Source organism: Anolis carolinensis, chromosome 5 (genome assembly GCF_035594765.1).
Source record: "Anolis carolinensis isolate JA03-04 chromosome 5, rAnoCar3.1.pri, whole genome shotgun sequence".
NCBI classification, from domain to species: domain Eukaryota; kingdom Metazoa; phylum Chordata; class Lepidosauria; order Squamata; family Dactyloidae; genus Anolis; species Anolis carolinensis.
The window spans coordinates 125,249,062-125,262,550 of record NC_085845.1 but is presented as its reverse complement, the minus strand read 5'-3'; the positions used below and the strand labels follow the sequence as shown (position 1 = coordinate 125,262,550).

Sequence of the window (13,489 nt, the reverse complement as noted above, 5' to 3'; positions counted from 1 at the left end):
ATGGCTGGCCTTGAGAATCAGAGGCAATTATATGCTCAGGTCCTTTATCTGTGCCTGTCTCTCTGTCTAAAGGAGTTTCACTTTCTGGCTTTGTATGTGAATGAATCCCAGGTCCTACATCAGAATGAATCCCAGGAAAGTCCACAATCCCATCTTACTCTTAAGTCATCAGTGAACTCATCAGCCCTTGACTGCTGCTGGGCTACAACACAATGTCAACAGCAGGCAGAAATGATTTGAAATGGTCTTGCAGCTGTAGCAATGATTCAGGACTGAGCATGCCAATGAAAACCCAAATGAATCAGAGTGAAGTAAAATCAGCTTCATGTTTATTGATTAATAGCTAGAAAGTCTGGCTTGATGTGGAAGGCAGATTGATTAACTAGCTAATTGTTGGTCGATAATTCACCTTTCTACCAGCTGAAATGTGAAGTTGGTTTTTATGGAGATGGAAGATGGAGATCAGGTGGCAGACAATCTAGCAATACTAAAGACCCTTAAATAATTCTCTTGCCATGTGCTTCATGCTATATTTAATTTCTATTTTGTTTGTTTTCAGGCTGTGTTGGCAAGTGATTTTGCACTTGCTCAATTCAAGCATCTGAAAAAGCTGCTGTTTGTTCATGGTCACTGGTGTTATACCCGGCTGGCCAACATGATCCTATACTTTTTCTACAAGAACTTGGTATGTAACTCTCACGGGTGGCATGATGCTTTTGCGAGTGGGTGAAAACAGTTCCTTAATACTTAGAGCAGGGAAGAATTAAGTAAATGTCTGTACTCAGAGTGGACCAGCAGAAAGTGAATCTGACCATCTGTTTGGGTTAAGGATCAGTGCTCCAGAGGCATTTGCAATCTATTACCCGTGAATGTGGTCTGTACCAAAATGTTGCCAGTCAGCATTAATAAGATCGTAACACATTGGCTCCATTATCAAAGCTTTTAAACAGGATCTTTCTGTGTCATTTCTGATTGGAAAACAATCACCCCAAACAGGCTCGTCTTGTCAGCTACTGGGTTTTCTTCTGAATTTTAAGAACCCTGAAAGATCTTCAGTGTGTCATGAACTGAGTATGAAAATAAATAGTAGCTATTTTATCAGGACAAATAAAAATGAAGTACTCTAAGGGCCCTTCCACATAGCCATATAACCCAGAATATCAAGACAGACAATCCACAATATCTGCTTTGGATTAGATTATCTGAGTCCAGACTGCCATATAATCTAGTTCAATGCAGATTTTATACAGCTGTGTGGAAGGAGCCTAAGAGTTTGGAAAACAGATTGCCTGTATCTTTTGGCTCCCGGATAAGTTAAACTGTATTGAATTTATGTAACCGTTTGATATTCCAAGAAAGCAGAAGTAATGTAATGCTTTTCCAATAGAAGTCTATTTGGTACTCATGTTGTCTTTTTTTAGCATTAAGTTCAATCTTGGTGGTTACACTTGCCCTGAGATGTACTGATCATGACCCAATCTATCACTAATGTACTATAGTTATAGACATGCATAAAAAGAAGATAATTTTTATCACAAGGTATATGAGAAAAGTGGCCCAAATTACAATGGTTACATAGAATTCACCTTTGATTAATAATAATCATACCCCAAAAAGCAAAAAGTAAGTCACAACACTCTACCTAAGTCAGAGTCTTCTACACAATCCCCCAGACACTGTGATGACCCATGGGCAATGTAGTCCCATTCCTGGCACTGTGGTGCCAGATGAAGAGGAAAACTTGGGTTTTTCACCGTTCGAGCCAGAATTGGAACTTTCCCAGCCAGATTTGGAAACCTTGCACCTGCAAGAGATTTGTCTTCCAGAAGTCTGTCAAACAAGCCCCGAGCCAAAATCTCCTACGTTTTCTCGCCATGCTTTTTGTAAACAACAGAGGGGAGTTCAACAGGCGTCTCGCAGGAGTGCTAGGATAGCTGCTAAGCATTCAGCTGATTAAGCCTGCTTTCCATGGGAAACTTTAAGGAGTCATGCATCTGGACTCAGAGAATAGCTTTCGTTTCTGGTTCTCCAGGGAACTGCTCTTTGGTGGGGAAACTAGACCCTATTTAGGTGTTTTGCCCACAAAGGGATCTTGCGGAGTCAATTCGTCAGCAACTGGAGTAGGTTGTGTGTGGACAGCGCTACTCCGCTTCTAAGCCTTTGTCCCTGTTTCCAAGCCTACGTTCCCGTTCCAGCCTTGTTTACCTCCGCGGACCTTGCCTTGCTTCCTAGGACTCAGCCTTGTTTTCCAGGACTCTGCCTTGCCTTGTTTTCCAGATTTTGCCAAGTAATTCCACGGATCTTGTTCTTGCTCCTCGTTCCTTGTTGCCTTGTATCAAGCCTTGTTTCAAGTTACTCCCTAGCCTCGCTCAAGTTCCATGGACTAAAGGACCTTGCCATCTCCCCTCACTTTGCCTGGCAAAGTGAGTGTTTCGGTTATTGGATTACAACTTTGGACCTTAATATTTCATATTGGACATTGTTTCTTTGGACTAATTTTGACCTTTCCTGAAAGGTCTATTTCTGGACTATTTCATACACTTGCTTTTATTAACTTTATATATTCCTTCAATAAAGATATTAGATAGAATCTGGCCTCGGTGTATGGTTATTGGTGCTCTGCAGCCTGGGTTGTGACAGTTTGACTCCGCCACCCTAAGCACCAATTAACCTAGGCCAGAATGTCTACCGGAACCGTGCCGGGTGGCCAGCCGCTCAGCTACACCATCGACAAGGACGAAGTGGACCGCATCCGTGACAAGCTCAATGCGCAGGATGGGGAAATTAGGGGTTTGAAGGAGCGCGGAATCCGCCTCCCGGCCATGGCGTTGCCAACCAAGTTCTCCGGAGAAGCTTCTAAGGTTCATGTTTTCCGTCGCCAATGCCAGGCTTATCTAGAGGCCCGTGCTGCCGAGTTTCCCCAAGAAGACATCAAGGTGGCGTGGATTTACAGTCTCCTAGACGGGCCAGCGGCCAACTGGGCGACGGCACTGTTCGACCAAGTCTCCCCACATCTAAGATCAGCGCAACACTTCTTGGATCACCTTAAGGCGACTTGGGGGATCGAGGACAATTTGGAGGCAGCCGGCCACAAACTCCGGCGCCTCTCCCAAGGAGACAGACCCTTGTCCCAGTACATAGCCGAGTTCCGAGTGCTGGCCCATAACACCGGCTGGAACGATGTAGCCCTCAGAGGACAATTTCGGGAGGGCCTCAACATCGAGATGCTGGAGGAAATCTCCAAGGTGGATCCTCCACACTCTCTTGAAGCCTTCATTGATCAATGTTTACGAGCTGAAGTCATGCTTGCCAACAGAAAGCAATGGATCCGAGGCCAGAGCGGTAGGGCTGGAGCGAAACCTCCCGCTCCCACCGGCGTCCAGCCGCGTCCTGTGTGGAGACCCCCGCCACCAGCCCCATACCCCCGAGGAAGCGAGGAGGTGCCAATGCAGTTGGGCAACGTGCGTCCCAGACTAGATGCCGCCGAGAAGGCCCGCTGCCAACGCCTAAATCTCTGTTGGTACTGCGGAAACGGGGGCCACTTTGCCAGAGAGTGTCCAGCCAAAGGGAAGCCCGCCGCTCGTCTGGCGGCGGCGTCCTCCACGGAGACGAAGACATCCGAGGCGGCTGGCGCGCAGCCGGCGGGGGAAGCCGGCGACCGGGCGTAGAGAGGCTCGCCAGCCCGGTCAAAAACCCCACTCAAGAGCCGCCAACCGGGGTCCTATTTCTCCTAGTGGTCACCTTGTGGTCAGTGAAAAAAGGACCCGTCATGGTCCATGCCATGATAGACTCAGGAGCCACAAACAATTTCATTGATAGAGAGTATGCTGACTCTCTGGGGTTACAATATCATGACTTCAAGAACGCCCGGGTGGTGCAAGCCATCGATGGCCGCCCCCTCAAGACAGGTCCAGTAAGCCAGTGGTCGGAACCCACCAGAATGTGGATAAGGGAACACATGGAAGAGATTTCCTTCTTTGTTACCGAGGTTCCCCACTTCCCTGTGATTTTGGGAATTCCATGGCTGACACTCCACGACCCAAGCATCTCCTGGTCCAACAGAGAACTGCAGTTTGCTTCAAAATATTGCCAAAACCATTGCCTAGTAGCCAAGGTCTGCCATGCCACAGACGCTGAACCCATTATCACCTTGCCCAAGAAGTACTCAGAATATTGGGATGTATTCAATGAAAAAGAGGCCGAGAGATTACCCCCACATAGACCTTATGACTGTGCCATTGACTTGGTGGAGGGGCCCCCGATCCCGCGAGGACACCTCTACTCCCTGACTGAACCAGAGCAAGAAGCTCTCAGGGAGTTCTTAGAGACAAACCTCCGCAAGGGGTTTATTAGACCCTCTCAATCCCCAGCCGCTTCCCCAGTGATGTTCGTGAAAAAGAAGTCAGGGGACCTACGCTTGGTGGTGGACTATAGAGCATTGAACAATATCACTAAGCGAAACCGGTATCCCCTGCCTTTGATCTCGGACCTCTTAGACCGGCTTCGGGGGGCTAAGGTTTACACCAAACTGGATCTTCGAGGAGCTTATAATCTAGTTCGCATCAGGGAAGGGGACGAGTGGAAGACTGCCTTCCAGACTAAATTCGGTTTATTCGAAACCCTGGTCATGAATTTCGGTTTATGTGGAGCTCCCGCAACGTTTCAACATTTTGTCAACGATATCTTTCAGGATTATCTAGACCGGTTCTTGATCATCTACCTGGACGATTTTTTGGTGTTTTCTAGATCGCAATCAGAACATGAGAACCACGTCAGAATGGTGTTACAACGATTGCGGGATCATGGACTTTATGCCAAGCTGGAAAAATGCGCTTTTGATCTACAAGAGGTAGATTTCCTGGGTTATCGTGTCTCGCCACTAGGGCTCACCATGGACCCGGCAAAGGTTGCAGCAGTATTGGAATGGCGGGCGCCAACCAACAAGAAATAGGTGCAACGCTTCTTGGGGTTCGCGAACTACTACCGCAAGTTCATTCCAGACTTTGCCCGCTGGTCTGATCCAATCACCAGCTGCATCCGAGGGAAACAGCCTTTCCGCTGGACAGAGCAAGCTGAGAAAGGATTCCAACAACTAAAGAAATTATTCACGTCACAGCCAATCCTTCAGCACCCAGATCCTGAAACCCCTTTTGTCGTACAGGCGGACGCCTCCGATGTGGCAATTGGAGCAGTACTCTTGCAACCAGTGGGAGAACATCTTCACCCTTGTGCCTTTTACTCTCGTCAACTGACTGCCCCAGAGAGAAACTACACTATTTGGGAAAAGGAACTTTTGGCCATAAAGGCAGCCTTTGAAACTTGGAGACATTGGTTAGAAGGGGCCAAATTTCCCATTGAGGTCCACACTGATCATCGGAATCTAGAACATCTAAGAACTGCTCGCAAACTAAATCAGAGACAACAACGCTGGGCTTTATTCTTTGAGCGTTTCGACTTCCAAATCCATTATGTAACCCCAGCCCAGACCAAACAGGCAGATGCTTTGTCACGAAAACCGGAATATGCTGCAGGGCGCAAGGAGACCTTTGAGTCCCAATTGCTGCAGCCCGAGAACTTTGCCACGCTCACAGTGGGAAACACCAAATCCACCCCAATTGAATCTACTCCCTCAACTCCAGGGCCCCTTTGTGCTCAGGAAATCAGGGCCAGTCAACAAACAGATGCCTGGGCTCAGGATCAACTTCGCCAAGGACTACATTTTCCCTTCTCGCTTAAGGATGGGTTACTTTGCTATAGAAATCATGTCTACATTCCCCCAGGACCGGGCAGAGAAAAGGCACTTCGTCTGTGTCATGACTGCAAGCCAGCAGGGCATTTCGGACTATTTAAAACCATGCATTTGATCCTAAGAGATTTCTGGTGGCCTAAGATCCGCAAGGATGTGGAAAAATATGTCAATACCTGCCCAATATGTCAGCGCTCCAAGACAAGACGGGAGAAGCCCTCAGGGCTTCTGCATCCCCTTCCTACTCCATCTCGCCCATGGGAAATAATCTCTGCGGATTTTATCACTGACTTACCACCTTCCTGTGGATTCACCACGATCCTAGTGGTGGTGGACCTTTTTACCAAGTTAGCCCATTTCATTCCCTGCGATGGCCTTCCCACGGCCAAAGAGACTGCAGATTTATTCCTTCAGCACGTTTTCAGATTGCATGGGTTGCCCAAGAGTTTGGTCACAGACCGTGGGTCCCAATTCACCTCTCGTTTCTGGAGAGCACTACAAAAACTATTGGGCATAGACTCTCGTTTATCTTCGGCTCACCATCCACAAACGGATGGGCAGACAGAGCGCACCAATGCCACTCTGGAACAATATCTTCGCTGCTATGTAAACTATCAACAGGACAATTGGGCTTCCCTGTTACCGCTGTCAGAGTTTGCCTATAACAATGGTGTCCAGGCTTCAACTAAAGAAACCCCGTTCTTTGCAAACTACGGCTTCCATCCACGTTTCTTCCCTCCTGTTATTGAAACCTCAGAGGTTCCCGCAGCAGAGGACTGGCTGCAAGAACTCACAGCGGTGCAACAACTTTTGCTCCAGCAATTAGACCAAGCCAAGGAGGACTATAAACGCCACGCGGACAAACATCGCCAGTCGGGCCCCGAAATCAAGGTAGGAGATCGGGTTCTTCTGTCCACTCGCTTTTTGCCCTCCCATCGCCCTAGCCGGAAGTTAGATGCCCGTTTCATTGGCCCCTATCCAGTGGTGGCGCAACTTAACCCCGTGACTTTCAAACTCCAACTTCCGCGCTCTATGCGCATTCATCCAGTGTTTCATCGCTCCCTGCTCCTTCCGGCGGATGGTGTGCGCCCTGATGCAGACCGGCCGGCCCCCACTCCTGTTTTGGTGGATGGGGAGGAAGAATTCGAGGTTCAGGACATTTTGGATTCTCGCTTTCACCGCCGCCGCCTGCAATATCTCATTGACTGGGCGGGTTTTGGCCCCGAAGAACGCTCTTGGGTAGACGCTTCCGCAGTCCATGCCCCCGATTTAGCCCGCCGCTTCCATCAGAACTACCCTGCTAAGCCGCGGCCCCGCACCTCGGGGAGAGAGCCCATTTTTGAGAGGGGGCTTGAGGGGGGGGGATAGTGTGATGACCCATGGGCAATGTAGTCCCATTCCTGGCACTGTGGTGCCAGATGAAGAGGAAAACTTGGGTTTTTCACCGTTCGAGCCAGAATTGGAACTTTCCCAGCCAGATTTGGAAACCTTGCACCTGCAAGAGATTTGTCTTCCAGAAGTCTGTCAAACAAGCCCCGAGCCAAAATCTCCTACGTTTTCTCGCCATGCTTTTTGTAAACAACAGAGGGGAGTTCAACAGGCGTCTCGCAGGAGTGCTAGGATAGCTGCTAAGCATTCAGCTGATTAAGCCTGCTTTCCATGGGAAACTTTAAGGAGTCATGCATCTGGACTCAGAGAATAGCTTTCGTTTCTGGTTCTCCAGGGAACTGCTCTTTGGTGGGGAAACTAGACCCTATTTAGGTGTTTTGCCCACAAAGGGATCTTGCGGAGTCAATTCGTCAGCAACTGGAGTAGGTTGTGTGTGGACAGCGCTACTCCGCTTCTAAGCCTTTGTCCCTGTTTCCAAGCCTACGCTCCCGTTCCAGCCTTGTTTACCTCCGCGGACCTTGCCTTGCTTCCTAGGACTCAGCCTTGTTTTCCAGGACTCTGCCTTGCCTTGTTTTCCGGATTTTGCCAAGTAATTCCACGGATCTTGTTCTTGCTCCTCGTTCCTTGTTGCCTTGTATCAAGCCTTGTTTCAAGTTACTCCCTAGCCTCGCTCAAGTTCCATGGACTAAAGGACCTTGCCATCTCCCCTCACTTTGCCTGGCAAAGTGAGTGTTTCGGTTATTGGATTACAACTTTGGACCTTAATATTTCATATTGGACATTGTTTCTTTGGACTAATTTTGACCTTTCCTGAAAGGTCTATTTCTGGACTATTTCATACACTTGCTTTTATTAACTTTATATATTCCTTCAATAAAGATATTAGATAGAATCTGGCCTCGGTGTATGGTTATTGGTGCTCTGCAGCCTGGGTTGTGACAGACACATGGCTATCTAAGGGCTGTTCCACGCAGCCATATAACCCTGAATATCAAGGCAGACAAACCACAATATCTGCTTTGAACTGGATTATCTGAGTCCACATTTTCATACAATCCAGTTCAATGTGGATTTTATACAGCTGTGTGGAAGGGGCCTGAATCTTTCTTAAAAGGCTCTTTATTGTCATTCTGCTGCTGATTATCATCTGCCTATGAGTCACAATGGCAGCTGCACAATATCTAGTGACTCTATCCATAATAAGTGCATCCTGACTGACAAGCAAAATTACCTTTAAAAAAATTAAAAACCATCATATTTGTCTTATTGGAGAGAAGTAGCTGAGTGGTCAATCCAAGGGAAAAGCTGCCCTAAAACTGGGGCCCATCAATCTAGATTTTCTTTAAGAACTTCTGGGGGGAGGGTGTTATCATTCCCCAATGCTTTACCTGATTTTAGCTTTAAAATTAATTTGAACACCTCAGGATCAGTAACGGGGACATCCAAGTAAATTAGTGCTCTTGATTGATAGCACCGCTATTATGGAAGTAGGCTTCCCAAGAGGATGCTGGAATATTATAATCATAGAATCATAGAATAGTAGAGTTGGAAGAGACCACATGGGCCATCCAGTCCAACCCCCTGCTAAGAAGCAGGAAATCGCATTCAAAGCACCCCCGACAGATGGCCATCCAGCCTCTGCTTAAAAGCCTCCAAAGAAGGAGCCTCCACCACGGCCCCGGGGAGAGAGTTCCACTGTCGAACAGCTCTCACAGTGAGGAAGTTCTTCCTAATGTTCAGGTGGAATTTCTTTTCCTGTAGTTTAAATCCATTGTTCCGCATCCTAGTCTGCACAAGGACTCCAAGGTCTTTTTCGCACACACTGCTGTCAAGCCAGGCGTCCCCCATTCTGTATCTTTGATTTCCATTTTTTCTGCCGAAGTGAAGTATCTTGCATTTGTCCCTGTTGAACTTCATTTTGTTAGTTTCGGCCCATCTCTCTAGTCTGTCAAGATCGTTTTGAATTCTGCTCCTGTCTTCTGGAGTGTTAGCTATCCCTCCCAGTTTTGTGTCGTCTGCAAACTTGATGATCGTGCCTTCTAACCCTTCGTCTAAGTCGTTAATAAAGATGTTGAACAGAACCGGGCCCAGGACGGAGCCCTGCGGCACTCCACTTGTCACTTCTTTCCATGATGAAGACGACGCATTGGTGAGCACCCTTTGGGTTCGTTCGCTTAGCCAATTACAGATCCACCTAACCGTAGTTTTGTCTAGCCCACATTTTACTAGTTTGTTTGCCAGAAGGTCGTGGGGGACTTTGTCGAAGGCCTTACTGAAATCCAGGTACGCTACATCCACAGCATTCCCTGTATCGACCCAACTCGTAACTCTATCGAAAAAAGAGATCAGATTAGTCTGGCATGACTTGTTTTTGGTAAATCCGTGTTGACTATTAGCAATGACCGCATTTGTTTCTAAGTGTTCGCAGACCACTTCCTTAATGATCTTTTCCAGAATTTTGCCTGGTATTGATGTGAGGCTGACCAGTAATTGTTTGGGTCGTTCTTTTTTCCCTTCTTGAAGATAGGGACCACATTCGCCCTCCTCCAATCTGCTGGGACTTCTCCCGTTCTCCAAGAACTCTCGAAGATAATTGCCAGTGGTTCTGAAATAACTTCCGCTAGTTCCTTCAGTACTCTTGGATGTAGCTGGTCTGGCCCTGGGGACTTGAATTCGTTTAGAGTGGCCAGGTGTTCCTGGACAACTTGTTTCCCTATTTGGGGTTGGATTTCCCCCAATCCTTCGTCCATTCCATGTTGCTGAGGTTGAAGATGGCTTTCTTTTTGTGAGAAGACCGAGGCAAAGAAGGCATTAAGTAGTTCTGCCTTTTCCCTGTCCCCTGTCGCCATCACCCCATCTTCTCCTTGCAATGGCCCTATCGCCTCCTTTTTCTTCCTTTTTCTACCAACGTAAGCAAAAAAGCCTTTTTTGTTGTTTTTTATGTCCCTGGCAAGCCTGAGCTCATTTTGCGCTTTAGCCTTGCGAACCTTTTCCCTACAGGAGTTGGCTATACGTTTGAATTCTTCTTTGGTGATTTCTCCCCTTTTCCACTTCTTGTGCGTGTCACTTTTGAGCTTTAGCTCAGTTAGAAGTTCTTTGGACATCCATTCTGGCTTCTTTGCACTTGTCTTATTTTTCTTCTTTGTTGGCACTGTTTGCATTTGCGCCTTGAGTATTTCACTTTTGAAAAACTCCCATCCATCCTTAATTGATTTTGAGATCAAAGTTGTGGAGGCTCTCTTCTACCATCCTCCACAATGTAATTGGATCATGCATCCAATTTCTCCTTAAGATTTTGTGCCTCCTTTTCAGGAGGAACCAGTTCTCAGGCAAAGTTGTTAAATTCCATTCTCCATAGGACTGTCTTCCAAAAACAGTTCTCTATAGAATCATAGACTTGGAAGAGACCTCATGGACCATCCAGTCCAACCCCTTGCCAAGAAGCAGGAAAATCTCATTCAAAGCACCCCCAACAGATGGCCATCCAGCCTCTGCTTAAAAGTCTCCAAAGAGGGAGTCTCCAGCACACTCCGGGGCAGAAAGTTCCACTGTTGAACAGCTCTCACAGTGAGGAAGTTCTTCCTAATGTTCAGGTGGAATTTCTTTTCCTGTAGTTTAAATCCATTGTTCCGCATCCTAGTCTGCAGGGCAGCAGAAAACAAACTTGCTCCCTCCTCCCTATGATTCCCCCTCACATATTTTATACATGGCTATCATGTCTCCTCTCGGCCTTCTCTTCTGTAGGCTAAACATGCTCAGCTCTTTCAGCCACTCCTCATAGGGCTTGTTCTCCAGACCCTTGATAATTTTAGTCGCCCTCCTCTGGACACATTCCAGCTTGTCAACATCTCCCTTCAATTGTGGTGCCCAGAATTAGACACAGCATTCCAGGCGTAGTCTGACCAAGGCGGAATATAGGGGTAGCATGACCTGGATCTAGACACTATACTCCTATTTATGCAGGCCAATATCCCATTGGCTTTTTCTGCTGCCGCATCACATTGTAGGCTCATATTCAATTTGTTGTCCACGAGGACTCCAAGATCTTTTTCACACGTACTGCTGTCGAGCCAGACGTCCCACATTCTGTATCTTTCCATTACATTTTTTCTGCCTAATTGGAGCATCTTGCATTTGTTCCTGTTGAATCTATCATATCTTACAACTGGATTTCCAGCTGCTTTTCTATGAAGGTCTATCTACCATGTGACATGTTCTTAAGCTGCAACCTTAAAGTTAGCTCTTGTCTGTACCTGTCATTCTATTACTATTAAATTGGTTGGTCTTAGGAATTTTATGCTGAAAAATACTAGATATATGCAGCTTTTGTACTGTTTCCAGAGGTAAAATTGGTGTAAAGGAGCAGTATTTGGCAGTTCCATTCATACAAGCCTGTAACTATAGACATATATAGTGTATATATATACTATATATACTGTAACTATAGACAGTGTTAGTATTCCAGGGGGTTACTGTAAATAATGTTTTACTTCCAGCAACAATTGTCATTTCATACAATTAAAGCAGAGTCTCATTTATCCAAGCTAAACGGGCCGGCAGGAGCTTGGATAAGCAAATATCTTGGATAATAAGGAGGGATTAAGGAAAAGCCTATTAAACATCAAATTAGGTTATGATTTTACAAATTAAGCACCAAAACATCATGTTATACAACAAATTTGACAGAAAAAGTAGTTCAATACGCAGTAATGTTATGTTGTAATTACTGTATTTACAAATTTAGCACCAAAATATCATGATATATTGAAAACATTGACTACAAAAATGGCTTGGATAATCCAGAAGCTTGGATAAGTGAGGCTTGGATTAGTGAGACTCTATTGTAGTTTTTAATCCCTGTTTCTAATCTTAATAGGCTTACGTCGGTCTCCTGTTCTGGTTCCAGTTCTTCTCTGGATTTTCAGGAACTCCCATGATCGACTACTGGAGTTTGATTTTCTTCAACCTTCTCTTCACATCAGCACCCCCTATCATTTATGGTGTGTTAGACCAAGATGTCTCTGCAGAATGTCTTCTGAGCAATCCAGAACTTTACAAGGCTAGTCAGAGAAATGAGGTATTTCTTGGCTCAGAAATACATGACAATTGATATATCTCATACATTTTTGGCTGTGTATTCCAGGCCCGTTATACTTACATTTTCAGACACATTCCATATTGTGTAAGTAATCTAACAAGGCAGCCATTTAAAGGGTGTCTGGTTATCCCTGGCTGTTCTATTTATTTATTTGTTGTGTAAGAAGTGAATTGGGTATAGTTATAATGTATTTAAAAACACAAAGTTAAAAACTTGGCATTATGCTAAATATCCTTTGACCAGAAGCTGGCCACTTGGAGTGCCTTTGGTGTTGATGTGAGAAGGTCCTCCATTGTGCATGTGGCAGGGCTCAGATTGCATTGTAGTAGGTGTTCTATGGTTTGCTCTTCTCCGCACTCTCATGGACATGCAGCAGGCTGTTTTATTGACTGTTGCTTATTCATTTTGGGTTTTTAAAAAAATGTTGTATGACAAAAGAAGGGCTCAATGGATGTGAGAGCCTTGTCCCATATTACATACCAGACAAACAGGTAATTTTGAACCTCTGGGAAGGGCTCCTAGGTGGATAAAGAAAGGAAATCTGACATCGTGAAATGACTTAACTGAAGTGGCAAAGGACACCATCTTCAGATATGGGTCCACAAAGCTCAAATAATTGCCACTTTAGAAGATACTATCCTATAAAAACCATCCACTCAATGTGACTTGATGGATTCTGTGACCTGTAATTCAAAATTCAGCTTTTCCAAGTTCCAATTCTAGGTTTCTATGCACTCTCAAGATACAATAACTTCTATGTATATCCATCTGCAAGGGCTGCTTACGAACATTTCTATTAGTTTGTCTCACTGAAAATAAGAATGTGTCTTTTTCTGTATCAGTTTAAAGTGGGATAGTTCAGGGGCATTCAAGCTCTTCCTGTTTGACCATGTGATTTCGAATTCTAGTTGAAAAGTTGTATTTTCTTGTGCCAAAAATGCTGATAAAATAAAGAGGCATATATATTGTCATTTGAATCCCTCATATGTGGTTTGTCATGCATTAGATTGGCTCAGACCTTCACTGAAAATTAAAGTCTCATGTCATGATGCTCTCCATACCCACTATGTATAATTTTAAGAGTTTCAGGCAAATAAACTAGTAAGCTATTCAAAATGACTAAAATATATTATTGTCCTAACAATGTGTTTCTCCTGTTTCTGTTTCAGCCATATGGCAAGTCAGCTTTTGCTGTGAACATACTTGATGGATTTTACCAAAGCTTTGTCTGCTTTTTTCTCCCTTACTATGCAAGT

General features: G+C 45.5%; 2 protein-coding genes across 5 annotated transcripts in view; one reads left to right on the top strand and one right to left on the bottom strand.

Moving 5' to 3' along the window:
- Positions 1 to 13,489, bottom strand: part of pgm2 (phosphoglucomutase 2) — a 161,248-nt gene that overhangs the window by 81,256 nt on the left and 66,503 nt on the right. The gene's annotated exons all lie outside the window — the stretch shown is intronic.
- Positions 1 to 13,489, top strand: part of atp10d (ATPase phospholipid transporting 10D (putative)) — a 75,500-nt gene that overhangs the window by 52,383 nt on the left and 9,628 nt on the right. For all 4 annotated transcript variants that reach the window (XR_010006644.1, XM_062982220.1, XM_062982219.1 and 1 more), the window contains 3 exons: positions 560 to 685; positions 12,012 to 12,212; positions 13,403 to 13,483. Coding sequence is in view for 3 of the 4 variants with exons in the window: in XM_062982220.1 (XP_062838290.1) it covers positions 560 to 685; positions 12,012 to 12,212; positions 13,403 to 13,483 (408 nt within the window). In the remaining variant the exon portion in view is untranslated. The remainder of the gene's footprint in view (positions 1 to 559; positions 686 to 12,011; positions 12,213 to 13,402; positions 13,484 to 13,489) is intronic.